At 39.0% G+C, this 27818-nt stretch overlaps 2 protein-coding genes across 2 annotated transcripts; both read right to left on the bottom strand.

Moving 5' to 3' along the window:
* Positions 1–371: 371 nt before the first annotated feature.
* LOC307156396 (uncharacterized protein) lies at positions 372–26393 on the bottom strand. Its single transcript, XM_079867713.1, has 4 exons — positions 26355–26393; positions 4709–4771; positions 4446–4554; positions 372–2150 (listed from the first exon to the last, which is right to left on the bottom strand). The coding sequence occupies exons 3-4, from the start codon at positions 4501–4503 to the stop codon at positions 1045–1047; spliced, it is 1164 nt and encodes a 387-aa protein (XP_079723839.1). The 5' UTR covers positions 4504–4554; positions 4709–4771; positions 26355–26393; the 3' UTR covers positions 372–1044.
* Positions 9382–26391, bottom strand: LOC307155940 (uncharacterized protein). The gene is made up of 2 exons (XM_079866992.1): positions 26336–26391; positions 9382–14614 (listed from the first exon to the last, which is right to left on the bottom strand). The coding sequence occupies exon 2, from the start codon at positions 14607–14609 to the stop codon at positions 12603–12605; it is 2007 nt and encodes a 668-aa protein (XP_079723118.1). The 5' UTR covers positions 14610–14614; positions 26336–26391; the 3' UTR covers positions 9382–12602.
* Positions 26394–27818: the final 1425 nt, after the last annotated feature.

Here is a 27818-nt window from a genome sequence, read left to right as displayed (position 1 = left end):
ATAGTGACCTGGCAAGTTGTCGCTTCAGTCGTTTAAACCTGATAAAAATGGCTTTTTTTCGGGGACTAATATAGGCTAATAAAGACAATTAGGAAAACTAAACTACTGACACTGAAATGGAACTTAATTAACCATATTTAAAGCTTACTTTTCTAGTTGATCACTTAAAGATGCAACATTGCGATCTATATCCAGTGTTAGTTCAGTGTAATTGCCACGTGCTGAGCAACAAAATCTCTTCTGTGTAAGTTAGTCACATCACTCCAATCTCCACCAGTGTTGCCAGATTGGAAATGTCCAAGCATTGTACCAGAAGCTCAAAATGATCGTATTTGGAAGAAAATTATCGTACACAAGTCAAACGTACAGAATACAGCTATTTATTGGACAACAACTTTTTGACACAACATGAAAATGACTTTTTTGCTAAAATATCAACCTCGGCTTGGAAAAAAACTGGCCTAAGCGCCGCGGAAAGAACTCTTTACTTTTTTTTACTTTTTTATTCTTCTTGCAAAACATAAAGAGATGACATGTTAATAATACACAACTTTGTATAATCTATACAAAAAGAACATTAACTTTAAAATTAACTTGTGCTCATGAGAGAGTCATTCTCCACGATGATTGGCCGAGAAGAAATAACGTGAGATGAGATGAAAGACATGCGTATCTCCACGTTCAGGTTCTTCTCACGGTAGATGTAGAATCCACAGCTAGATCAATGAGTATAGAAGCCCTATGATTACAACCACCATCATTTGAAGTGTCACACAATTCTGAAATTATCGTACATTATGGAATTTTTTTCATTATTGATCGTAAATCGAACAGAGGTCTGAATTATCGTACAAATACGATAATTATAGTACGTCTGGCAACACTGATCTCCACTTATAGCTGGTTTGTGGTGATGGTTTTAATAACCGTGAGTCTCAGGCTGGTTTGTCTTCTTCTGTTGATTATCATCATACTTCGGTATTTCATGATCACAGCAGAGAGAGACGAGGAGAAGAGTTACAGGAACACAGCTGGAGAGTTTGATCAAACTAAATACTGCATATGTGGTTTCTCCACTGCATGGATCTTCATGTGTCGCTTCAGATGAATTTTCATAGAGAAACTCTTTCCACACTGATCACACGTGTGCGGCTTCTCTCCAGTGTGGATCATCTCATGTGTTTTCAAAGATGATGAGTGACTGAATCTCTTATCACAGTGTGAACACTTGTAAGGTTTTTCTCCAGTGTGAATTCTCTGGTGCTGTTTTAAACTGCTTGCTGTAACAAAAGTCTTCTCACACTCAAAGCACATGTACTCTCTCACACCAGTGTGTATTTTCTCATGTTTATGTAAATATGGCAGAATTGAAAAACTCTTTCCACACACAGAACATGAATGTGGCTTCTCCTTCATATGAACTCTCAGGTGTGTCTTCAGGTTTAATGTCCTAAGAAATGTTTTGCTGCACTGATCACATGTGAACGGCTTTTCTCCAGTATGAACTCTCCTATGCACATCAAGATTAGATTTGTGTGTGAAACTCTTCCCGCATTGATCACATGTGAACGGCTTCTCTCCAGTGTGAACTCTCATGTGAATCTGAAGACTTTGTTTGTATGGGAATCTCTTTCCACACTGATCACATGTGTGTGGTTTCTCTCCAGTGTGAACTCTCATGTGAATCTGAAGACTTTGTTTGTATGGGAATCTCTTTCCACACTGATCACATGTGTGGGGTTTCTCTCCAGTGTGGATTTTCATGTGCTGTCTAAGATTTGGTTTTTGTGTGAAACTCTTCCCGCATTGATCACATGTGAACGGCTTCTCTCCAGTGTGAACTCTCAGTTCTTCTCTCTCCTCCTTCACTTCACTCAGTTCTTCTCTCTCCTCCTTCACTTCACTCAGTTCTTCACTCTCCTCCTTCACTTCCCTCAGTTCTTCAGTCTCCTCCTTCACTTCACTCAGTTCTTCACTCTCCTCCTCCACTTCACTCAGTTCTTCACTCTCCTCCTCCACTTCACTCAGTTCTTCACTCTCCTCCTTCACTTCCATCAGTTCTTCTCTCTCCTCCTTCACTTCACTCAGTTCTTCACTCTCCTCCTTCACTTCACTCAGTTCTTCACTCTCCTCACTCTCTTCTATCAGGTCTGAAATGAAAGAAAAAAGTTTGATTGCATTTTCTAAGGATGCACTGAATGTTCGGCCACCGAAATTATTTGGCTGAAAATATCAACAACAGCACTTTCGGTGTTCGGTCGAATAAGTGAAAAGACTAAATGTATTTGAATCAATTTTAGGGTTTTCCAAAACCCTAATTTTTAATAAAAATTTGTAGGGTTTTTGTAGGGTTAATTTTACCAAACAATGCCGCTTTTTGATGACGCGATCAAATGGCAACCAGCAAAGAGTGAATTATGAATCCAGCAAATATGTCGTCAGTGTGGAAGCATTTTAGAGTCTCAGAGAAAGAGGCAAAAAGGGCCGTTTGCAGACACTGTTCTGCTGAACTGTTGAAGGGTGCATCTGCAAACTTAGGCTACAGCACTATTTAGTGAAATTCAAGTCAACGCGAAGATCAAGTCAGAGATGTGTGTGTGTTTAACAAGGATCTTCAAAAAGAGTATCAAGTTATAAATTATGCACAGTAAGTTGTGAAAAATAACACTAATGTTGTATCGGGCTAAAGGACGCCCACCAGAAGCGACAGCGCGCAATCCCGAATTCACTTATCTTTGTGCCTGAATGGTGAAATACTGACACACAGGTGTCAGTCAGACTGCCCATCATGTGGAGTATCTCACGTAAATACAGTCAGTTATGGCTTAAAAGATCGGTGAAAACCGGATATGTGTCAGTTAGTCAGTATACTGTATTACCGGTAGATCATAGCATTTGGTCTTAAAATTACAGCAGCCTTAAATACCTGTCTATGTCATATTCATGTTAATCAAACAACAACAGATGCACTTTTTTGTTGTAAGCATACAAACGTTACATTCCGTCAGCAGTTAGTTATAGGCCTAATATAAGCGAAAAACCCTGTTCAAACCCGGCCAAGTCTTTCATTATTTTCAGCTTCGACAAAGAATTTTCATTTCGGTGCATCCCTAGCATTTTCAGCAATTCAAACAATTCAAAGAGAGAAATATGAAGTGAAAGGTCATAAAAGTGAGCCCTGATGTAATCACTTTTTACATTTTGTATTTTTGCCTGTTTATAAATTAATTATACGTCCCAATTACTAATGACTTACTTCTAGCTTCTGACCAAGGCTATATCTCTATATTAGTTTTACTTGATCTTTGTGCTGCGTTCGACATTATAGATCATACAATACTCTTAGATCGATTACAAAACTATACTGGGTATTCAAGGACAGGCATTACAAATCGTATCTATCAGGACGTTACCATTTTGTGTACTTAAATGAGGAAGAATCTAAAATAATGTCAGTAAATTATGGAGTGCCTCAAGGCTCTGTGTTCGGCCCTCTGCTGTTTTCAATATATATGCTGCCACTTGGTAATATTATTAAGAAAACATGGAATTCATTTTCCACTGTTATGCCGATGATACTCGGTTATATATTTCATCACGACCAGGTAAATTCTCTAAATTGTAAACTTAACAGAATGTGTTAAAGATATAAAATATTGGAAGACCTGTAATTTTATTCTATTAAATTCAGCTAAGACAGAGGTATTACTTATTGGACCAAAAACCTGTACACAGAATCTCGTAGAATACAATTAGCATTTGGAAGGATGTCCTGTAACTCCATCCTCTACAGTTAAAGACCTGGGCTGCGTTTCCAGATAACGATGGATCTTAGCACTTACGAGGATTTTCTACGATATTAAATTTTAAATCCAGACTGAAATTTTTCATATATATAATTATTTAGCAAAAAAAGAGCCTAATTGAGCGGACACAACTTTTTCTAGTATTTTAGACGTAAATGGAAGATTTGAAATGTAATGAGAAATACAATAAAATAATATTTATAAAATATTATATAAATTTTATCAAATAAATAATACTATAAATGGCTTTTGCTCAAATTATGATTACAACCCTGTCAGCCATTCTGGAAAGTTCATTTACTTGATAGTTTGCTGTTTACAGCTTCAAAAATAATAAAAATAATAATGTAAAATATATACACAATGTTTTAATCTACATTAGAAAATGTCCGACATTTTGCTAAAATAGTAGCAAAAAAAGGTGAACCAGATATAAAATAAGTGTAAATTAAGGGAGATAATTTGACCTGATATTAACAATCAATGTGAAAGTTTCTCCAACCTCCCTCTACTGACCATTTGTTGAAAATCTGTAACCATTTCATAGTTGAACTGTTTATCTAAATGTGATGAAGTGCTTGAATGTTTCTAACATGAATGTTCTTCAGGATCATGAATGAATGAAGAATAAACACCAACCTCTTTGTTCTTCAGGATCTTCAGTGTGTTTCATTCTGTAGGGTTCTGGATCACTCATGTTCTCTCTGTCCTCTTTAATAAACTCAGTCTTTGCAGATTTCAGCTCTTCCTGATGCTCTGATGCTCTGATGCTCGTCTTCACTTGTAGCTGATGGGAATTTACAGCATTTATTGGGGAATTACTGTGGGAGGAGCTTCACTGATGATGTGCTGCAGTAGGAGGAGCTTCGCGGATGATGTGACTGCAGTGGGAGGAGCTTCACTGATGGTGTGATTACAGTGGGAGGAGCTTCACTGATGATGTGATTGCTGTGGGAGGAGCTTATCTGCCAAAATCAAAAATCAGTTAGTGAGATTTTTTAACTAAATGACACATCTGTAAAATCGTGTCTGTCTGTCTGTCTATCATAAAGTTACTGATGCTCATTCAACTCAGAACCCCAAAAATTATTCTCCTTCTTCATTCAAATATTGTTGTGGAGTCTGTCACTTCATTAAAAGTCAATATTGAAGTCTTGGGGTTTTGGGGTACACCTCAAAGGTAATCAATACATTCCATATACTTTTATTTTAAGCAGTGAACATGAGACTAAGGAATTCACCATCTATGTGCATTTCCATCCATTCCAGTCGCATGCTTTGCTTCTCTTATGCTCCTGCCCTGAGTCAGATATAATAGTATAATGGATAAAGTATATAGTATAAAGTATAATAGATTTCACTTAATCCAGTTAATAACCAATACAGATATTCTACAATATGCAGAAATAAAGATAAACATTAATATATTAATGTAAATTCTTCCAAATACAAATAATGATAAGAAAAACAGTTCAAACTCAGAAATAAATGTACATATAGTAGCCAACAAGTACCCTCAGTCTGCTGACACCAATGAAATGAGCTTTAAGTGTCAATTTACAGGAGATCTGAAGACATCAGCATAATAAATGAGGAGTTCGGCAAAAGGCGGAAAAAAGACTCATTCTTGCGACTCTGATGCACATTTTTGGAAAACCCAATCAATAGTTTTTAGTCATGGATCCAATCACTCAGCAGGTGTTGCTATTCTCAGCAGGTGTTGCTATTCTCTTTAACAAATTTAAAGGTGATGTTTTGGAAACTATTCGTTCAGAAAATGGAAGATAGTTAATAATGTCTCTCAGATTGGATAATTCTATAATTTTATTCATTTGCAATGTCTATGGTTTCAAAATTCGAGTACATAATCTAGAAACGTTTAAGAACATTTGTGAAATATTAACAGATCTAAAAAAAGAAATAGAAAGTAGGGTATATAATTATAGTGGTGACTTTAACGATGCTCCGGATTACTCAGTTGACCGTTTTCCGCCCATAGTTCACCAACCTCAGACTTATTTTATTTTATAACTGACAAGTTACGTAAGGAATAATTGACGACAGGCCGTTGAATTATTAGAAAAATAATGCACACCCGAGGTGGTAATGCGGTCACGACGCGAAGCGGAGTGGCCGTTCACCTCGGTTGTGCATTATTTTTCTAATAATTCAACGGCCTGAAGTCAATTATTCCGCTTATACTACAGTTACCACACCTCGAAACATTGTTCAGATTATGTATTTCAAGACGTTTGTAAAGTTTTTGTCATTAAAACGCTCTTGTATGTAGGACTAATTTCTTACGCATCAAGTCCAATGCCTCCGTTGCTAATTCCAAAACGTCATTTTAGAGTTAGTAACGGAGGTTTGAGCCACTGATAGCAGACTAATGCTGGGACACACGACTAGCTGACACATTCTCTGACTGTTTTTATCGACTGCAGCAGATTTTAAACACCGACTTTGAACACAGACTGAACACGCTGAACACGCGTTTGGGCATGATCAGTCATATGTATCAAATTGCATTCATAACCGGCCTTAAAGTGTGTCCCCAGTTATTAATGCAGTTATGAGAGAGAGAGATGTTGCAATAATGAGACAGAAAAGCATGTGCGTCAATATTATTATTTATTTATTAATTCAATTCCTTTTAATTAATTCGAATTCATTCTTTTTTTCTATTATTGACAGATGACAGACTACCCAAATAAATGAAACACAAAGCCCTTTTAACAAGTAGGCCTATCAATAATTATTTATTTGTTATATTATCTGCAATAATAATCCGTGCTGCAGGACTATCCATTTATTTAGCCTATATTCAGTTTAATTTTCTATTGATTATAGATAGGACTATATACTTTATTTATTCAAATTAAACTGCATGTTTCCATTGATTGTGAAGCTAGACATTGAAAATTCCAGATCAAGCGCATGCGGCTAAATGTTTTTTCTTGTTATGAATTGTATCCTATTTTCCGTTATTACCGTTAACTACGCGAAGTGATATGGAACTGTAATGCGGTCAAGACCTGCCTGGAACTACTTTAGCTGTGCGTTTCCCTGAAAATAATGCACACCTTAGAACGTTCGTCAACCAATCAGATTCAAGCATTCAACGGCACTGTAGTATAAAAGTTACTGATGTATGGATATATTTGAACCCTCATTTTTATGATTACACGTGCCATGGAATAAGTCCTCTCTTTCTTTAACATCAAGAACAGACTTCTGGCTGATTTCTCATGACTTAACCCTCTGAGGTCGGCACGGGCGTGTTTTGCTGGATTTTCTTCACATTGTAGAACTATAAACTTAAATTACTCCGTCATTTATGGTCATACAGAAAAAAGAAATATAAAAAAAATAATCTGTGATATTTCTACTTTTGTATGTGTCCACTTACAATCAAATCAAAACATTGTGCTTTTGTAAAATAAAGAAAATAAACAGGGTGTGCGTTCTGCCTCTCCGTCGCGGTGAACTTTTTTTTCTTGAGCACGTCTATAAACTGAAACAAAACTCAGCGAATATTTGTCACAGATTTATGAGCCATATACCTTTATAAACATTTAAGTGTGTACTTTAAAATGATCGGATTCAAACTGAAAACAAATATTCACAACTGTTTTTTGTATAAGTAATTTGTATAAAACCAACAAGATTATTATTTATAGATAATTATTTTTTATTTGAACACGCCCACTCGTGCAAAAGAGATTGACATGCAAATCTCCACATGGAACGCGAACGCGCTCATTACCTCAAAAACAAAATACCAAAACACTTCACAAGTCTCTGCTTTTCGTTGAGTTTGAAAGACACGCCGTGAGCTTACATTGGATTTAGGCTACCTCAGAAGAAGAACGCGATTTGAAGACAAGAAAGATGTAAGGTAAGAAATTCTTACATATTAGTTTGTTATTGTTGCATAAATTTCACATTGCAGTTGAACTGTTGCTTGATATATGGTGAATATTATAATATTTAGACCCGTGTTTACTGTTACTGTGTTTGTGGATATATGCTCAAATGTAGATATGTATATGGTAACCATAATGTTTTATATTTTGGATCGCAATCACGTTTGAAAAGCACCAAACGGCTTCATGTTTTTACTATTATCTCATTTCATATCATCATAACGAATGGAAACATTTGAAGTAACATGATAATCAATATATTTTTCTCTAGCTTAGTTGTTACTGAAATATTTTGGAAGATTTATAGGCTGCTATAGGTTATTGTTATTATTATTTTATGCAGCACTGCGCATAGCCTATGCCTACAAGGCACAACAAACCTGGTGTTCATTATATAAAAAAGCAATTTTAACCAGAAAAATCTAAAATGTATTCCCAAAATCGTGCAGGCCTTTCTCTTGATATCAGTATGTTCACTTTTTTTCTTTCAGGGCCCAGATGCCACTGAGTCCTGCTGACTTCAACATTCACATGAGTCTCTGTACATGAACATGGTAAAGTGAAAATCAAACACCTTGGAAATGAAAGGTATGTACAATGTTTTTAGGAATGGCACAAAGGTCTCTGTCTTTGGATAATTGTTTTCAATGAGTGCTTTTTTGTAATTTGTTGTGTATCTTTGCATTATGTTGTGTTGTAAATAAATCCAAAAAATCTAAAAGCCATTCTTTTTTAAATCTCCTCATTCTTTGTGCAAGGTTGCTCAGAATGATAGGGCCTGATAGCTCCTAATAGGGCCGTTAGGGGAGGGTCTTTGTCTTTCTCAGGTGTGAAAAGCTTACATATTAATGAGCTATAAAGCTTTTTCACACAAAACACGTAAAATTTTTGTATTTTCACAAACCACGCATAAATGTCATTATCTCAAAACAACAAACTTTTACACACATGCTGCTGATATATTATTGTAGCAGAGTTTGTGCTGAATACAGTGTAATCAGACTTTAGCCATGAAAATGTCACAAGTAACAGAAATAAGCACAAATGTCAGAGCATGTCAGAACACCTCCAGGCCCAGAAAACAGCTCAGACCCCAGAGGGTTAATTCACTATATATCATAAACAAAAATTGCTTGTGCTCCTCTATTAGACCACAATTTGATATTGATTTCTTTTGATGGGTATTTGAATAAAGGTAATATGATACGTGGGTACTGGAAATTAAATAACAATTGCTTTCTGATAAGAATTTTGTGAACCAAGTTAAATTGTTAGCAAATATTTTTGAAGGCAAAATTTTAAGTTGTATACAACAGTGGGAACTATTTAAATTTAAAGTCAGGGAAATGGCTATGAGAAGAGGTAAAGAGTTTTAGAAAAACAAATTTAGAAAGATTACGGATGTAAGACTGGAAAACTGGAAGAACTGGAAGAGAGGGCAACTCTCTGAGGGAACAAAGGAAATTAACATTTGAACTCTCTCTTGTGAAGGTAGCACCATCATTTGAGACGTAAGTCTCACCTCAGAATATGAGTATTATAAAGAGCCAGAATATTTTTTGATATAACTCCGAATCTTTTATTTGTCTGAAAGAAGAATGTCATACACACCTAGGATGAGTTGAGGGCGAGTAAATCATGGGCTAATTTTCCTTTTTGGGTAAACTATCCCTTTAAAATGCTTTCTCAATGGATCTGACAGTGCTGTGTAGTAATGTTGTTGCGTGATCGAGATCTAGTATTGCTCCGAGTGGATAAACTGTTTTCGCTGCGCATCTCAAACGAGTAGCGTGGTTTCATTCTGCTTTCGTTTTCTGTGTGATGTTTCTCGTATGCGGCAGAAATGGCAGCTCTCTCTTATAAAAGTAGCAAAATGTGACCATTTAGTCACAGTCTAGAGCCCTGTATAGTGCTGTATTTCTGCTTTACATTACCGCTACCTACTGTCAGAGAGCGAATTTGTTTTGTTTTTTTGCATTGACCAGAAACTAGTTTTGCAAACACTCAAGTGTGACTGAAGAACTTCAGAATGTCTGAAGAAACATGTATGCACTTGTGCAACAAACTGCGTCCAGCGATGTAGAGATGGGACACAAACTTCTGAGTGTGTGTGTACCTCTAAAGATGAGAGTAGCCATTGCACTGTGGAAGCTTGCAACCGGCTCTGAGTACAGAAGACTGAGAGACTTTTGAGACCTTCCACACTGTGGGAGTTGGCAAGCCATGGAAACCACATACCAGCTAAAACCAAAAACATTGGTGAGGTGAATGTTGGCTACTACATCCTAGGAGACTCTGCCTATCCCTTGCAGAACTGGCTCTTAAAACCATTCAATTGACACCGGACGGCTGACAGCGGAACAGTGGGTCTACAACATGAACATTTCCAGAGCACGTGTAGTGGTTGAAAATGCTTTTGGTAGATTGAAAGGAAGATGGCGTTGCCTTATTAAAAGAAGTGACTGTGCGGTTGACCTTGTGAAATCTACGGTGCTGACATGCTGTGCTCTACATAACCTCTGTGAGAGTCATGGAGAGGCCTATGAGAGTGCATGGGATTCACCTTGAGCAGGAGAGCCTGTTTTTTTTGAAAACATTATTTCTGAAAGTTTTCTGAACGTTCAAAACTGAATGGTTTTTTTTAACGTATTAAGAACTTTTTTTCTTGGTGTATGTGAACGTTACAGGGACATTCCATTTATATAATTTTGGAAATGTTGTGAAAACATTATTTCTGAATGTTTTTTGGACTTTCACATCACCCTGAACGGATGGCCCACCCATCACTGGGCTTACACACAGACACTCAAGTATTGCTAACTAACCTGATGGAAATCACGGAGAACCTGCTAACTCCTGGCTCAGCCGGGACTCGAACCAGGGACCTTCTCGCTGCGAGGTGATAGTGCTACTGTGCTGCCCTGTTTCTATTTATGTTTATATGAATTCATAACATATAAGCAATTCATTTCTTACAGCTACAAATGCATTAAATAATAAAATTACAAAAATGACAGATAAGACTTTACTTTAGGATTCACATTTTACTGAAGTAGTACACAACATTTTGTAAAGAGTCTCTGGGAAGTACACAGTCCAAACAATGGAATTATAAAGAGCAAAAATTACATTTTCTACACCAAAAACACAACCCCACCACAAGGGGAAAAATAACACAAGCTCAAAAATACAACAAGACAAGTCAAATCTAACAAGACGTGGAAAACAACACAATAGAAAAAGAAAACACCACAAAATTGTGCTCTGTGTATGTGAATTGTTTCATACAGAGATTCAAATAATGTCATTTTACATTGATGCTTCAGGCTGAAGAGAGACCTTAAAGGGTAAGTTCGGTATTTTACACTTAAAGCCCTGTTTACAGATAGTTTCTGGTGAAATAGAACGGTTAAGATTAAAATTTGGACAAATGCTGCTGTCCCGAGAATTTTAGGTTTCTTTCGCTTTCCCCAAACCTCCAGAATGGGTGTATAGGTGCACTGGAACAATCCTTCCTAATACGCATTAAACTTTCGTTTACAAAGACGTGAAACTCACCGAGTGGTCAAGGGTATTCACTGATATGTTCACACAAAAATCGCTGCAAAATACCCCACAGATATTTATATATAGCATGTTAAAATTATAAATTTTTGAGGGTGAGCAAAAACGCACCGTTCCTGTTCCTTTAAATGCAAATGAGCTGCTGCTCCCAGCACAGGGGGTGGAGCTTCAACAAAAAAAACGATGTTTGGAACGTTAAGAAAACATTCAGAAAAAAACGTTTTCATAACTTAATGGGAATGTTAGAAAAAAGTTCTAAGAATATATTTTTGTTATCTGGGAATGTTGTTCTAAGAACGTTTTCTCTCAATATTATGAGAACATCAGCCAAGAACAAATAACATCAAGGACGTTCTAAAACTAAGAACGTTTTTCTCTCAATGTTACGAAAATGTAGCCTATACTCAGATTCTAGTCAGAATGTGAGTCTGATACTGCTCCATTGAGCTGTGATTATGGGGCGTGTTTCAACCGAACCAGGAAAGAAAATGCCTCTGCACTCAATTGGATAGACCAACAACCAATCAGAGCAACGGAGTAAGTGACTTCATTCATCTTTCCGATTGACAAATGCCTTGATCACGGTTCTTTGTACCTAGTTTAAAAATGAATGCGCTGTCGATATCTTCTATAACACACGCGATGGCGGAATCTACACATGATGTTTCATAATCAAAGTTCAGGAGGAGCATGTTTAAATAATCAATCTAATCAACTTGTCATCAAACAATTACGGTCTACACTGCATGAGAGGAAGCATTATTTTAACTGTCAACTCACCTAACATTCCTTGACAGTTTTCAGCATCCCTCCACTCACTCTCAGCTTGTTCTTCCACAGCCCGGAATACGGGGGGAGCTCGCTACTTTAGGTTCGGGCCGAATACCGAGCCCGAGCCCTCTCCTCAGACAGCACGCCAAATATGCATTTATTCTAAATGACTTATTTGTAAGTGTGAACTCGTAAAATCTCAATTCTCCAGCGGCAGTCATCTTTGTTGTACACGAATACAACCCAAGCGCTCTTTATGACGTGCGTGATTACGTAACCGCAGATCATCTGTCCATCATCGATTAAAGCCCGCCCTGGCAATTTGATTGGCTCGGCCTTCTGGGAGCCGAGCATAATTACTCCTCAACGGATCGAGTCCAGACCGAACTTCCCGACCAAAAAATGTTGTGGGCGGGGTTCGGGCTGGCACCCAGGCTAACGAAAATGTATTTTAACTCTATAAACATAAGAACATTCCAGAAACATTATTTCAGGAAAGTTTTTTTACTAACATTTACATAACTTTAACATAACGTTAATGAAAGTTATGGGAACGTTCCCTGTTAGCTGTGTGGATCCTCTCATGTGTTTTCAGAGATGATGACTGATTGAATCTCTTGTCACAGTGTGAACACTTGTAAGGTTTTTCTCCAGTGTGGATCCTCTCATGTGTTTTCAGATCTGCTGATCGACTGAATCTCTTGTCACAGTGTGAACACTTGTAAGGTTTTTCTCCGGTGTGAATTCTCTGGTGCAGTTTTAAACAGTTCGCTGTTGTAAAAGTCTTCTCACACTCAAAGCACATGTACTCTCTCACACCAGTGTGAGTTTTCTCATGTCTATGTAAATGTTGCCGCAGTGAAAAACTCTTTCCACACACAGAACATGAATGCGGCCTCTCCTTCATATGAACACCCAGGTGTGTCTTCAGGTCTGATGACCTAAGAAATGTTTTGCCACACTGATCACACGTGTTCGACTTCTCTCTGCTGTGAATCCTCTCGTGTGTTTTCAGAGATGATGAGTGACTGAATCTCTTGTCACAGTGTGGACACTTGTAAGGTTTTTCTCCAGTGTGGATTCTCTCATGTGATCTCAGATGTGCTGACAGACTGAATCTCTTGTCACAGTGTGAACACTTGTAAGGTTTTTCTCCAGTGTGGATCCTCTCATGTCTTTTCAGATGTTCTGATCGACTGAATCTCTTGTCACAGTGTGAACACTTATAAGGTTTTTCTCCAGTGTGGATCCTCTCATGTGTTTTCAGATGTTCTGACAGACTGAATCTCTTGTCACAGTGTGGACACTTGTAAGGTTTTTCTCCAGTGTGGATCATCTCATGTCTTTTCAGATGTTCTGATCGACTGAATCTCTTGTCACAGTGTGAACACTTGTAAGGTTTTTCTCCAGTGTGAATTCTCTGGTGCAGTTTTAAACAGTTCGCTGTAGTAAAAGTCTTCTCACACTCAAAGCACATGTACTCTCTTACACCAGTGTGAATTTTCTCATGTCCATGTAAATATTGCAGAAGTGAAAAACTCTTTCCACACACAGAACATGAATGTGGCTTCTCCTTCGTATGAACTGTCAGGTGTTTCTTCAGGGCTGATGACCTAAGAAATGCTCTGCCGCATTGATCACATGTGAACGTCTTCTCTCCGGTGTGAACTCTGATGTGACATTCAAGATGATGTTTAATTGAGAAATGCTTCCCACATTGACCACATGAGAACGGCTTCTCTCCAGTGTGAACTCTCCTATGTGCATCAAGACTATGTTTGTGTGTGAAACTCTTCCTGCATTGATCACATGTGAACGGCTTCTCTCCAGTGTGGATCCTCATGTGACGCTCAAGACTTTGTTTGGTTGTGAGACTCTTTCCACACTGAGTGCAGGTTGTAGATTTCTTGGCTCTTCTTTTCTTTAAAAATGTCTGTTTAGCTATTGAGCGACTCAGAGGTTTTTCTCCAGGTTTGACATGATGTTCCTCCTCCACTTCACTCAGTTCTTCACTCTCCTCCTTCACTTCACTCAGTTCTTCATTCTCCTCCTCCACTTCACTCAGTTCTTCACTCTCCTCCTCCACTTCACTCAGTTCTTCACTCTCCTCCTTCACTTCACTCAGTTCTTCACTCTCCTCCTCCACTTCACTCAGTTCTTCACTCTCCTCCTTCACTTCACTCAGTTCTTCTCTCTCCACCTTCACTTCATTTAGTTCTTCACTCTCCACCTTAACTTCACTCGGTTCTTCACTCTCCTCCTTCACTTCACTCGGTTCTTCACTCTCCACCTTCACTTCACTCAGTTCTTCACTCTCCTCCTTCACTTCACTCAGTTCTTCGCTCTCCTCCTTCACTTCACTCGGTTCTTCGCTCTCCTCCTTCACTTCACTCGGTTCTTCACTCTCCTCCTTCACTTCACTCAGTTCTTCACTCTCCTCCTTCACTTCACTCAGTTCTTCTCTCTCCACCTTCACTTCACTCAGTTCTTCACTCTCCACCTTCACTTCACTCAGTTCTTCACTCTTCTCGATCTCATCCATCAGTTCTGACAGGAAAGAAAAAAATATTTAATTTAATTTTCAGTACATCAAAATAACTCAGAGGGAAATATAAAGTGAAAGGACATGAAAGTGAGCCCTGATGTAATAGTAGAAAGTAGACAAATGTTATAAAATATTATGATAATTTGGTGTCTTTTTACAAATTGATTATATGTCCTTGAAACTTTCCATGAACGAGGTAAATTTATTTACCTCGATTATTTACCTCCAATTATTGCGGACCAGATCAGAGAGGAAATAGGGCTTAAGCTGGACAGGATCATGTTCTTCACGGACAGTAAGGTTGTGTTGGGATATATAAGTAATGAATCTCGAAGGTTCTACGTATATGTGAATAACCGCGTGCAGCGCATCAGACAGTCCAGCCATCCGAGTCAGTGGAGATATGTAGCCACAGAAAACAATCCAGCCGTTCTCAAGATCCGTGCCTGCAAGCCAGTTGCAAGGAACCAGTTGGTTGATGGGACCAGGATTTTTGTTGGAACCTGAGAAGTCGTCATCGGACATTATGGCATTTGAACTGATTAATCCAGACTCAGACGTGGAACTTCACCCAAAGGTCGCAGCACTTTCGACAAAGGTCTCAGGAGAACAACTGGATACGAAGCATTTTGAACGCTTTTCGTCATGGAGTCGACTGACAAGAGCTGTAGCTCGACTGTTACATGTGGCACAAAGCCTCTACAAACCAGCACATGACGCAGAATGTGTTGGATGGCACTACTGCAAGAAAGGCGTTACAAGTGCTGAGTAAACTAAGGCAGAACACGTCATCATAAAGAGTGTGCAACGCAAGGTTTACGCAGAAGAGATGACATGCTTTGAAAGGAAACAAGACTTACCTGGTAGTAGTCCTCTAAAGAAGTTGCATCCTGTGAGGGACAAAAAGGGTCTGCTGCGTGTAGGAGGATGCATCATCCATTCAAACCTACCTGTAGATGAGACTCATCCCATCCTTATCCCTGGCAAGCATCATCTTGCTGTGTTACTTATTCGCCATCACCACGAACAGATCAAACACCAGGGAAGGCACTTCACAGAAGGCGCTGTGCATGGAAGTGGCCTATGGATAGTGGGAGCAAAACGAACCATCAGCAGCCTTATCTACAAATGTGTGACTTGCAGAAAATTGCATGGCAGGTTGGAACAGCAGCAGATGGCGGACCTCCCCCCAGAGCGCCTGCAGCAAGAGCCTCCATTTACATATGTAGGGCTGGATGTCTTTGGGCCTTGGGAAGTCGTGGCATGCCGGACCAGAGGTGGAAGTGCCAACAGCAAGAGGTGGGCGATATTGTTCACTTGTATGTCCAAAAGAGCAGTCCATGGCTCTTCTCTTTGGCTCTCAATGAAGGCGGTCGCATTTTCTTCCCCTCCTCTCCCTTACCTCCCCTGCTTTGCTCGTCTCGTCTAGTCTACTGTCTTGTACTTTGAGAGACTCTCTCCACACTGCTCTCCACACTAAGAAATTATGGATATGATCAACTGGTCTCTCAACGCAATTGACACCATCTTCTCGACGAGAAGCTTGGGTTCGGGGGAACCTGACTGCCCTGCCGGAACGTTCGCAGCTGGCTACACAGGTCTTCTGCTGATTGGATTAGGCATTGCCCTGGTTTATCGAGGAATTAAGAAGACGGTGACAGCTGTCCAAAGCCCCACAAGGCTGCCTGTCATGATTGAAGCAGTGGGCTGAGCTGTCAGCACTCAGACTGTGTCTATGAACCACAATATGGATAACATCATATCACAGCTTTGCAAAGGCAAATGGATCGTCTCAGAGACCCAAATGGACCAGGAGTATAGCCGTGTAAATTGGAATGCGGCTACTAGCCCCAAGACCAAACAATCTTATCTGCTTTCGGCCCCCCTCACCAGCACTGGCCTTGGCCGAGGCCTGCTGTTGGAACAACAACTCCCTCGGAAGAGCACTGCAGTGAGACGCTCTTGCGTTCCTTCCCCCACTCCCCACTGACACCTGCTGATTGTTGACTCTGTCTGGGATCTGATCAAGGTTGACTCCATGGCAACTGCTGTGTATCGCTATGACAATCTTGCGGACTGAGGCACCTAGATTATGATGCCAGGCGTAGCGACTCTCCAGGCCTACACATACACAAACTCTTACATATATACAGATATGCAATCACCCTCCCCACTCCTCATACCTCGCCTTCAACGCTTTGTACCACCAGTCTGACAGGCGGGTCTGTGACCAGCGCTGAGAATGGCTGCAGGACCGGATGGCTGCTTGCCTGTGCTGGGTTACCTCCATTCCCCACTCCCCTCCCCTGTTGCAAGTCTTGTGTGTTCATGTTGTAGAGTGTACTGATTATATGCTAATGTTGCTGAGGTGTTTTTTTACTGTTCCCAAACTGTACTCCTTACAGGAGCATAGTCTGGGGGTTGCCTTTTTTTCTCCTCACCTCTCCTCATGTCATTCTGTATTTTTCTCCTCAATCGTAATTTCCCCATTGTGGGACAAATAAAGGTTTCTTTCTTCTTCTTCTTCTTCATGTAGAGGTGATTGAGTCGATGACTGCTTCAAGCTGCATAAATGCCCTCCGCAAGTTTTTCTCGATCAGGGGACCAGCAAAGCAGATTAGGTCAGATCGCGGGACAAATTTAGTTGGTGCTACCAACAAGTTAAAGCTTGCCACAGACGCTCAAGAGGACAGTGTCAATGCATACCTAGTCCGTCAAAAATGCACATGGGTCTTTAATCCCCCGCATGCGTCTAACATGGGCGGCAGTTGGGAGCGCATGATAGGAACGGCACGGCGTATCCTGGATTCAATGTTGCTCCAAGAAAGGAGATCGAAAATTACCCATGAAGTCCTGTGCACATTGATGGCAGAAGGCATGGCCATAATTAACTCTAGGCCATTGATACCAGTCTCCTCAGACCCGGAAGCACCTCTGATACTTACTCTAGCAATGCTGCTTACGCATAAGATTGGGACTCCAACAATCCTGGGAACTTCTCGGATACCAATCTATTTAAACATGAATGGAAGAAAGTTCAGGCGTTAATCAGACACGTTCTGGGTAAGATGGAGGCTGGAGTACTTGAATACACTTCAGAGCAGACAAAAGTGGCATACCAAGAAGTCAAATCTCAAGGATGGGGACATAGTGCTGCTAAAGCAGTGTTCTTCAACCCTGCTCCTGAAGGACCCCCAACACTGCATGCTTTCTTTGTCTCCCTAATCAAACACACCTGATTCAATTCATCAGCTCATTATCACACGGGTTAATGATCTTATGAGTTGAATCAGGTGCTATGTGCTAAAGGACAAGGACAATGTGCTAAAGGACAAACAAGCAAGGCATGAATGGTCAATGGGAGTAATAGCAAATGCCTTTCAGAGTAATGATGGGCTAGTTAGCAAAGTGGAAGTAAAAGTGGCCTCCCACCAACCCCCCAGGACTTATCTAAGACCGGTCTCTGAGGTTGTTCTACTCTTGGAGTCAGAGGTTGTTTATGTTAAAGTATATATGGCATCCTACAGATGCCAGGCGGGGAGTGTGGTGTAATTAAGAAGTTACAAAAGACTGTTTATTGTAGAATGCCTTTATTTTGAAGGTGTGTGTTTTATTTTGTAATTTGGATTTCTTGTGGGTGGGATCATTTCCTGTTGTGCTGCAGTTGCGGTCATGTTGAAGAAGCACATGTTATAGTTAATGCCATCTCTATCCATCCATCTTTTGTTCGGTAATGGGGTAGCCTACATTTTTGTTTTGTGCTGAATTTATTTATTTGTTTACTTACATGTATCTTAAGACATTTTGAAGGTGCAACCTGTAAAGGGGAAAATATACTTTATTTATTTATTAATGGTAATATAGAAAATACTTACCTGTATTTTGTTATGTGTTTGTTATTTCAGTTTTACCTTTTCTTCATTAAAATTAGCCTACCTGCCAAGTACAACACATCGCCTGTTTATTGGAGGAAAACTTTTTGAAGGAACAAGTTTAGCTTGCTGTTTCATGTCAGATGAGAACAGTATATGTGGCCTTACTACCTTTATACCCGCCTCCCCAGTAGGTGTTATTATGCCATTGGCTAAACCGGGCCCAAAGGAAAACCTAGCAGATCAGAGCAGAGAGTGGAAAATAAAAACTGATGGCGGGAGTAGAGACAAGCGAGGAAAATGACAAAAGCGAACAACTTGTGGCTTAATAGAACTGTACGTCTGAAATATGGCAATATTTTGGCTTCAAGAGAGAAGATGTGTCCACGTCGAGAGGAAATAAAACTAATCTCTATAGTCATCTGGAACGCTACCACCGGGAGCTAGTGAAGACTTCAAAAAGTGTCAGCCCAAACCTACCAAAACTGTTAACGAAATGTCAAGTAATGCCCACTCACGGGACACTGTAATTCACAAAAGTTCATTATTTGCATGTGCTTTAGGGTCAATGACGTGGTGTGTCAATTCTGGTGTCCAAAGCATATTCATAATATTAAAAATGTATACATTTTTAAATGCACTTCATTAAGTGACTCAACTTCCCCCTCTTTAATTACTCATGAGAGAATTTATTATAAATAATTAATCTTTAAGGAACTATTGAGCTCAAAAGTCCCAAAATGTCATTCCGGGTAACTGTCCCGGCTTAAAATCTGAATACAAAAATACGACAAAAATGTAAAAAATATAAATAAAAGTATTTAAAATCTACTTGGGCATAATTGTATTGATGTTTTCAATGATACCTACAAATATAGTGATAATACTAAGCTTATTTAAATTTTTATGACAGAAATACTTTGGTCTCCAAATTGTGATTTCTCTAATGTCAGTCCTGGATAACAGACATCAATGACCATTTTACACCATAATCCATTTTGGTATGTCATGTGACATAATATTGTATCAAAAAGAAGACCCTGAAGGAGCACCAGAACATGTGCAAAGGTCAGGAAAAGTCTCTTAAAATGTTGATATTTTAACCTTTTCGGTCACTGGTGCACTTTGTAGCAATATCATGTGTCCTTTTTTGGATAACACTAATAAAACATTTATAATGTTTTTATATTAAAAAACTATCTATTTGATCTAAAAGATTACCTTAAGTGATGATAGCTAAGTTGTAGTTTTCCATAGGTGGTTAAGTTAGTGCCTGATTATAAAGAAAAAAAATATTTGTTTTGTCATTCCTGGATAACAACATGTCATTCTTGGATAACAGAAAACCTCTGCCCAGGACATGTCATCCGTTATCCAGAATGATACATAACAATCTAGTTTTTAATTAACATTTGTAAACTTTTAGGCATAGGTATTGTAGTTATATTATTAACATTAACATTATTTACATAATTGTATGTTTTTTGCCATATTTTTGCTGTCATCTCGATTTCATATGATTCAATGAGTCACATGGGTCATTATCATTGAATTGAATTTTGTAATGTTAATGGTCAAATCATGAATAATGTAATCATATTTATTAATACATCAACATTTTATTAAAGCTTTAGTATAGCTTCTGGTGTTTTAAGGTCAATTCTGTCCTTCCAGATGCCTCTGTCTAATAAAGAGAGGAAGAAACGGTTCAGAGCCAGGATAAACGCAGATGCAAAAGCTAGGGCTGAGTATCTTAGAAAAAAGAGAGCAAGGTATTATAGTGATGACTTAGTGGAATGATAATGTATCAGTAACAAGCAAACCTGAAATATTAATCAAAATTAGTTTTGTCACGATACTAGAATTTCTAACTTCGATACGATACCTTGAAAAATATCGATATTCGATACCATTTTCGATACCACGGAGAAAAAAACTAACACAATATTAAGGGGGTATTTTTTTTATTTAAAGCTAAATATAACAAGTCTAGAACATGACAATGAGGTATATTTTAAATGAACAAAAATGTCCTGAGGTAGTGCACTTGTTCAAAAGCATAAATGCTGGTTAATACATTAACGTTATTTGATGAACAGATTTAAACGCAAACGTGCATCACGCAAAAACAATGCTCACTGGATCGACGTCAAGTCACCTTTATTTATATAGTGCTTTTAACAATACAGATTGTGTCAAATCACTTAACAGTATCAAATTGGAGGAGAGTGTCAGTATTGTATAATAATAAGATTAAACATTTAATTTTCAGTTAAAGGCATTTCATTATTGAATTCAGAGATGTCATAGTTTAATTAGTATCTGTGTAATCAAATTGATGATATTTGCTAATGAAGGCAAATTGCAGAATTAAATTATAATTCTTGAATAAAGTTAAATAAGCACAAGTTTATTTACATTTGACCACAGTTAAAATGTACTTGTCTAAGATCACACAGAACGAGCAGTGCACTGCGTTTTTTATGTTGCTAGGCAACCACTGAAACAGCTGTCCTGTCAGTCAAGTAAACATCAAATCAGCCTTTTATAAACTTTATTTACTTTCTGTTAACATTGTGGTAGTTACGGTTCGTGAAGTCGTTAAGCTCCTGGTAACCCGCGAGAGCACCACAAGTTTACCCTCCATCATCGCACTCTCCGGGCGTTCAAGCAACTAGCTTTCAGCACTAAAACGGAAGGCCCGCGAGGCGCATAAACAGCGCGCAGAACGCTCGCTGGAAACCAATTGAAAATAGGCGCCTCTCATTGCAAAAAAACGCGTCAGATGTGAATGTGATCGGCCCCATTCACTTCACTTTTGCTATTTAACCAGAGCGAATGACACGAGTGCGCGTGTGGTGTTTGTCAACGCGCCTTTGGAGAGAAGTGAAAGTGAAAGCGCGGCTAGTATCGATACTTCGGGAAATTAATATTGGTACCGTTCAGATATTTCAGTATCGATATTTATCGAAATATCGATATTTTTGACAACACTAATCAAAATAGGTTCGCACTCCTATAAACATTCCTACAAACTAAACGCATAATACGCATGTGCACGCCATCAGCGTTCTCACAGGTTCGCGTTTTTAAAGTTTGCGCAGAGAGAACTTAAGGGTTTTCTGTTAGAACGGTGTTGTGTTAGCGGCCCCTAATTTAATAACTAATGATCTTTGCGACGGAAGTGAATCAATCAAAACTAACTTTATCTGGACAATAACTTTATTCTAGAGCTGCTGTAAAGCCAGAACAATCTATGTTACTTTAATTTCCTATTATCACTGTAAAGCTGCTTTGAAACAATCCATATTGTTAAAAGCGCTATATAAATGAAGGTGACTTGACTTGACTCATTTGCAATAAGCCTAAGGTCCCTATCTTGCACACAGCGCAATTGACTTTGTACACCGACGCATGTATCATTCCTATTTTGCACCCAACGCACAACAGACTTTTCCCTCAACAGTCTGTAAATTAGCTCTCCCAGGGGCGGTTCAGCGAAAAGAGGAGGCGTGTTCCGGCGCAAACGTTCCTTGGTGCTATTTTGCAGTTTCAGAAAACGTTATTCAGATGCTATTTTAAGGGCGCATGCTTGGCCATAATGTAGCGTGTGCACAACGCGCATACACTTTGCTTCTCTCATCTACACAGACGCAGCAGTTCCCATTTTCGCAAACCATACATAATTACAAGGAAAAATATTCCACATGAGGGAAATCATTGTGGTGTCCATGAAGATGTGAAAAAATAGGCATAAATCTAGCTTACACATTTACCCAAATTATTATACACCCGTTTAACCGAAGCTAATTTGGGTGGGTTTCTCCATCCCCAATGTCACTTCTCTGTGTTTTACGGCCCTGACGAGAACGTCGGTCTCCTCGGCTGTGAACCGCTCCTGGCGTGCGCCTGGCAAATCCGCCGTTATAATAGCAATCCGCCATGGAACAAGCGCGCCTGCTCTTAAAGGGAATGTGAGATGAAGCTCTGATTGGTTTATTTCACGTTATGCCCAAACCACACCTATGAGTAATGTAGCTACTTCAGAACAACCCATTTTAGATTTGCGTCGGGCGCAAAAGTCATTTATCCCGCCGGTATAATAGCAACAGCGAGATCCGCCCACAAAGTTACTTGCGTTTCACGCTTGATACTTGCGTTTCAGATCGTTACAATAGGGCCCTAAATGTTTTAGCTGTATAATGTGTTGGACTATACCCTTGGCCATTGTTTATTAAGCATTATAATTTTACAGATTTACTGTAAATTTTACAGATTTTTAAATCATTAAAACCTTGTCAGTAGAGATGCACCGATTACAATTTTCTTGGCCGATTCCGATTTCCGATTTTTCATTGAGTTTGACCTGCCGATACCGATTTTAGCCGATTACGATTTCATTTTTTTCTAACCACTTTACAGAATTTACTTTAATAGGACATTTTACATTTTGCATAGAACATTTTTTTAACAGATAATCGCTATAAAATAGAACTATATAAATTACTCCTGGTGTGGGAAATTCACACACATCTAAAGTGCAGTGTTATGGAAGAACCATTTCCTTATTTTCATATTCAATATCCAACTAAAAAATTGGATATATTTAGCAAACTAAACTTCTATATGAAAACAGGGAAAACAGGTAATGGCAATAAAATAATATATATAAATACATTTATATATATAGCCCATGTCTATATGAAATCCCAAATTGATTATATTAATTGTGATTAAAATGTTATTTTCCGAGTACTAATTGTTTGTTGAGCTCCAATTATGGAAATCAGAACTGGAAATGCCAACAATGGTAGAAATGTAATTAATTTAAAAATTCATTACGTGTATTGAATTACATACAGAACACACTTTTGAAATTTTTTCCATTTTTTTTTCTCCACATTTTAAATCCTTATCCATCATTCACCCTTTAAAGCCTTGCCGGTTAAACATTTCATTCACGTGCTGATGCACTGTTCTAGCGTGCACTTTCCTGAGCGCATACACCCGAAGCGCAGGAACTAACAGCCTGTCAAACAGCGCCTGAATACTGGACTAAGTTATCTTTAGAGTCTCTTTGCGCTAATACTGTCAAATACACACAAGGTTTACATAAACAGAGTTGGTTATGTATTAAGTGAAAGCAAAGATTTGAGAGAATCTAGTGCTTGTGTTATATGCATGTATATTAAATGCGTCGCGTGCCGGTCTTAAAGCGACAGTAGCCTAAGTAAACATGTTGCCGCTTGTGCTTAAAGGGATAGTTCACCAGAAAATGAACATTTTGTAATTATTTACTCTCTAATGTTGTTCCCAATCTGTATTAAGTATTATCCCCCCCAGCTGCCCCCCTAACTTTGATGATCCAAAAACTGTACTTGTAAAAACAACCCGCCACTATGTCCACAAGCTTCTCAAAACAGTGAAATAAACAATACATTTACCAAAAGTGAGCAATTTAATTTTTAATTTTAAATGTATTATTAGCCCCTCCTAGCCTGGTTAAAACCAGACCATTCTCAGTAGTAACTGAGGTATGGTCTGGCAAAGCTTCTTTAATAACTAATTTCCAAAGGGGCGTCACCAACGGACGTTGCTCAAATGCCTCTGGGCGCAATTGGATAGACCTAAAACTCCTAAAACCAATCAGAGCGATTGCAATCGTGTAAAGCCATATGCTGCGTCCCAATTCGCCTAAGTTACACTACGCCATAAAAGTATGTACTCTTTTTGTGAAGAAAATATATTTACTTTTGAATGTGTAGCAAAAAAGTAGGCAAGCTTTGGGACATACCACTTCGTCATCTTTATCGGACGGATCTGTCGCGTGCATCCCGTCATGTAAACTGCCCTGTCAATCATCTTGTCACAGTTAAATCCTCTATTAATCTAATTTAATTTCCTACCGATCGGAGAGAAATGTAGTAGCATGTTCATCTGCCAGGGGTGGTGGTGGCGCAGTGGATAAGACACATGCCTTTGGTGTGAGAGACCCGGGTTCGAATCCACTGTGAGACACCAATGTGTCCCTGAGCAAGACACATTTTAACCCCTAGTTGCTCCAGAGGCGTGCGACCTCTGACATATATAGCAATTGTAAGTCGCTTTGGATAAAAGCGTCAGCTAAATGAATAAATGTAAATGTAAATGTAAATCTGCCAGTGGGTCTTTCATGGAGACTGTCCTCATGTGTTTGCAATTTGAATATAATAATGCATTTAAAAGTTGGTGCGCTTCACCAACGACGTCGCTCAAAAAAAAACATGCCCTCGTGATTTGTAAGAGCACTCTTCCCTTTGATTAGCCTAATTTTGATTTTAGTAAAGACCAGAACAGCTTAATAAAAAATAAAAAATATTGTTTGTATCCCGTCTCTGGGAATGAGCGCTCAATGTGTGCTCTACTACACACACACACACACACACACACTGAAGCACACGTGGCGTTTTCAGCTTTTCACTGTATTGAGACATGATGTAGGCTACACATGTGCACTTCAGTGCCCTATGAGAGTCACTTCACGAGAATTTCACCATTTTATTTGATAAAACTATCGTCATTCATTCGTATCATATACACAGACAGAAACTGTAATGTCTTTACGACAACCTGTCAAAATAAAAGTTTGGTATAACTTGAAGAACTTTAAACCGAAATATTGTACTATTGCACAGTAGAGTATCCTATACTTCAATTAGGCCTAATAGCTAATAATAATAATAATAGTTTATTAAAAAACACAGAAACTCTGTCTACAACCCACCTTTACAAATGTCTACAACCCACTAAAATCAAAGTTCGGTCTAATCAAAGAAATTATGTAACAAATTGCACAGTAAAATATACTTAAAACAAAAAATAATAATAATAATCTACTAAAACGTTATTTTAAAGGATTATCACACAATTTTTCATAGATGTTTTAATGTAAACTTGCCAAAACATTAACACCATATTTTTCAAAAACACAATACCTAAAAGTAAATTTGTATTTGTGTCTATAATGTTCATTTATTTATTATTATTGTCAGCTAATAAAACCTATGCTTCAGCTGAGAACCTTTAATAAAACCTAAATTGTGAGAAACAAAGTTTAAAATGTGACACTGGTGTAAATCCTGTTGAACATGAAGCAGTGTTGTTATTGTTTTTTTAATGTTTCTTATTTTGTACAGTCACAGTCAAAAACAGTTTGCTTCCCCTATCACACATCTGCCACTCATCACCTGTGTCTTACCTTAATGCCTTTCCTGTGATAATGCCCCTTACTTCTATCACACTTCTATCTCCTATTAAGTGAGATCACATTGTATGGTCACTTATTCCTAAGAACTGTTTTAAATGCAAGGCATTGATTGTATGAGATTAAGTTTGTAAATGGCAGCCTGTGCCCTTTTGTAGTGTGTAGTGTACATATACTATTTATCATCAAACTGTGATAACTGAGATCTGCCATATGTTGCCACCCCTCAAAAATTCCTGACCCCTTCTCGCCACCCCGTCAATATTTTTCTAGATCCGCCCCTGGGCTCAATGTAAAGCATTTAGCAGATCTGTTCCAGTTATGACACTTGAGATCGATTCACATTAATTCCCTCACAGATCTTAAACTTTGACTTTTGACTAGACGAAACAATCACACAAACGAACACAAAATCGCTCAGGTCTGAATGAACTCAACATATTCTCCTCATGCTCGCTGCTGCTGCACTAAATGTTTATTTCAGAAGGAAGACGCCAGAAAAGACGCACAAGTATCGCTGTGATCGATGAAAACAATACAGAAATGAGCCTGTCGCTTGATCAAACTGTATAAAGTGTGTGTGATGGTTGAGTAAATATGATAAATACCGTGAACTGCTCTCCTCACCTCAGAAGACTCGACACTGAAACTCAATGACGGAAGAGACGGCGCGAGCGAGCGGTGACGTCATCGGCCGCCGCCAACTGTAGATGATCGGAGACGCGCCTATGGCAAGCCGTATTAGTATTAAATACTCCTGGCTGTACTAGTATGGCAAGCCGTTTTAGCATTAAATACTCCTTCCTGTCAGTGGCGGATACAGAACGTCATTAATGGGTGGGCCTGGTGAATATATGGAGGGGCCTCGTTTTTTTAAGCTTATATAAACGCCCAGTGGCGTAACTTTGCTAAATCAGATGTACAATAGCATTACAATGTCCAGCAATCGATTTAAATAGTAGGCTACATGGGGTTTAATTTGTCATTTAATGAGATGTAGCCTAATTTATGTTGTTAGTGGGGAAAAATTTTGTGTGAATAAATCATACCTGTCAAGTATCCCATTTTGGCCGGGAAAGTCCCGTATTTTACCCTTCTTTCCCGCCGTCCTCCCGTATTAGTATTTTCCCGTAAATCTCCCGGTTTTTAACATGCCTTATTAAAAAATAATAATAGGCTAACCCGGGCACGGGCGGAGTAAAAAAAAGGGGGATTTCCCTTATTTTCAAATCCAAAACTTGACAGGTATGGAATAAATACATAGATTTGCCTACTTGACCAACTTATTCTAATGGTCCAGTGGTAGAAGTTTCGTCAACCGTCTCAGAGGTTCTGAGTTCAAATCCGCACTAGTAGATAGGGTTGGGTATCGAGAACCGGTTCCATTTTAGAACCGGTAATAAATTCCCAAAAACCGGGTATTCGATAAGACGCACGCATTTCGATTCCTCTTATCGATTCCTGACTATCCGTTATTTCAAATGTAGGCGCGCAGCAAGCACGTTCATAATAGAAGCGCCATGGGCCGTGGGCGCGAGGAGCATGCGGTGCGTGGCACTCGTTTTTGCAGGCGCGCGCGCCTATGCCTCATCGAGATGAAAATCTCAACTTTTCAGAATGGCGCAAGCGGTGCGCTGGTCAAGTGACAAAAACCAACCGACCTTTCTGTAACATCAAACGCTCGGCTGAACAGCTGATCATATCTGAACAGGGCGGGTTTTTATTTCTCATCTCCATAAATATATCTAGTATCTAGTGAATGGTTGGGTTGCATAGCAACGACAGACGCCACGGGAGCGCAAGCGCTTGTGGAAAGAAGGAGAAAGCGGCGCGGCCGTGCTTTTCCATATGTGAACGGTCCCTAATTCAGGAATCTATGTGGCTTAAAATCATTTTTGTTTTGTTTAAAATGGAGATCACGATTGTTGGAGCCATTCTGAGTAATGGAATGGGATGGCGCTGTTTCTGCCACCGGTCTATTTAACACTGGGGTTAATTAGTGCAGGTGTGGCGTACAGCGAGGCATATGGTTTTTGACCGTGAAACCCATGCGTGAGCCGTGAAACACGGCGAATTGTAGACTGAATTGTT

Source organism: Squalius cephalus (genome assembly GCF_949319135.1).
Source record: "Squalius cephalus genome assembly, chromosome: 1".
NCBI classification, from domain to species: domain Eukaryota; kingdom Metazoa; phylum Chordata; class Actinopteri; order Cypriniformes; family Leuciscidae; genus Squalius; species Squalius cephalus.
This window is presented reverse-complemented; position numbering and strand designations above follow the sequence as displayed.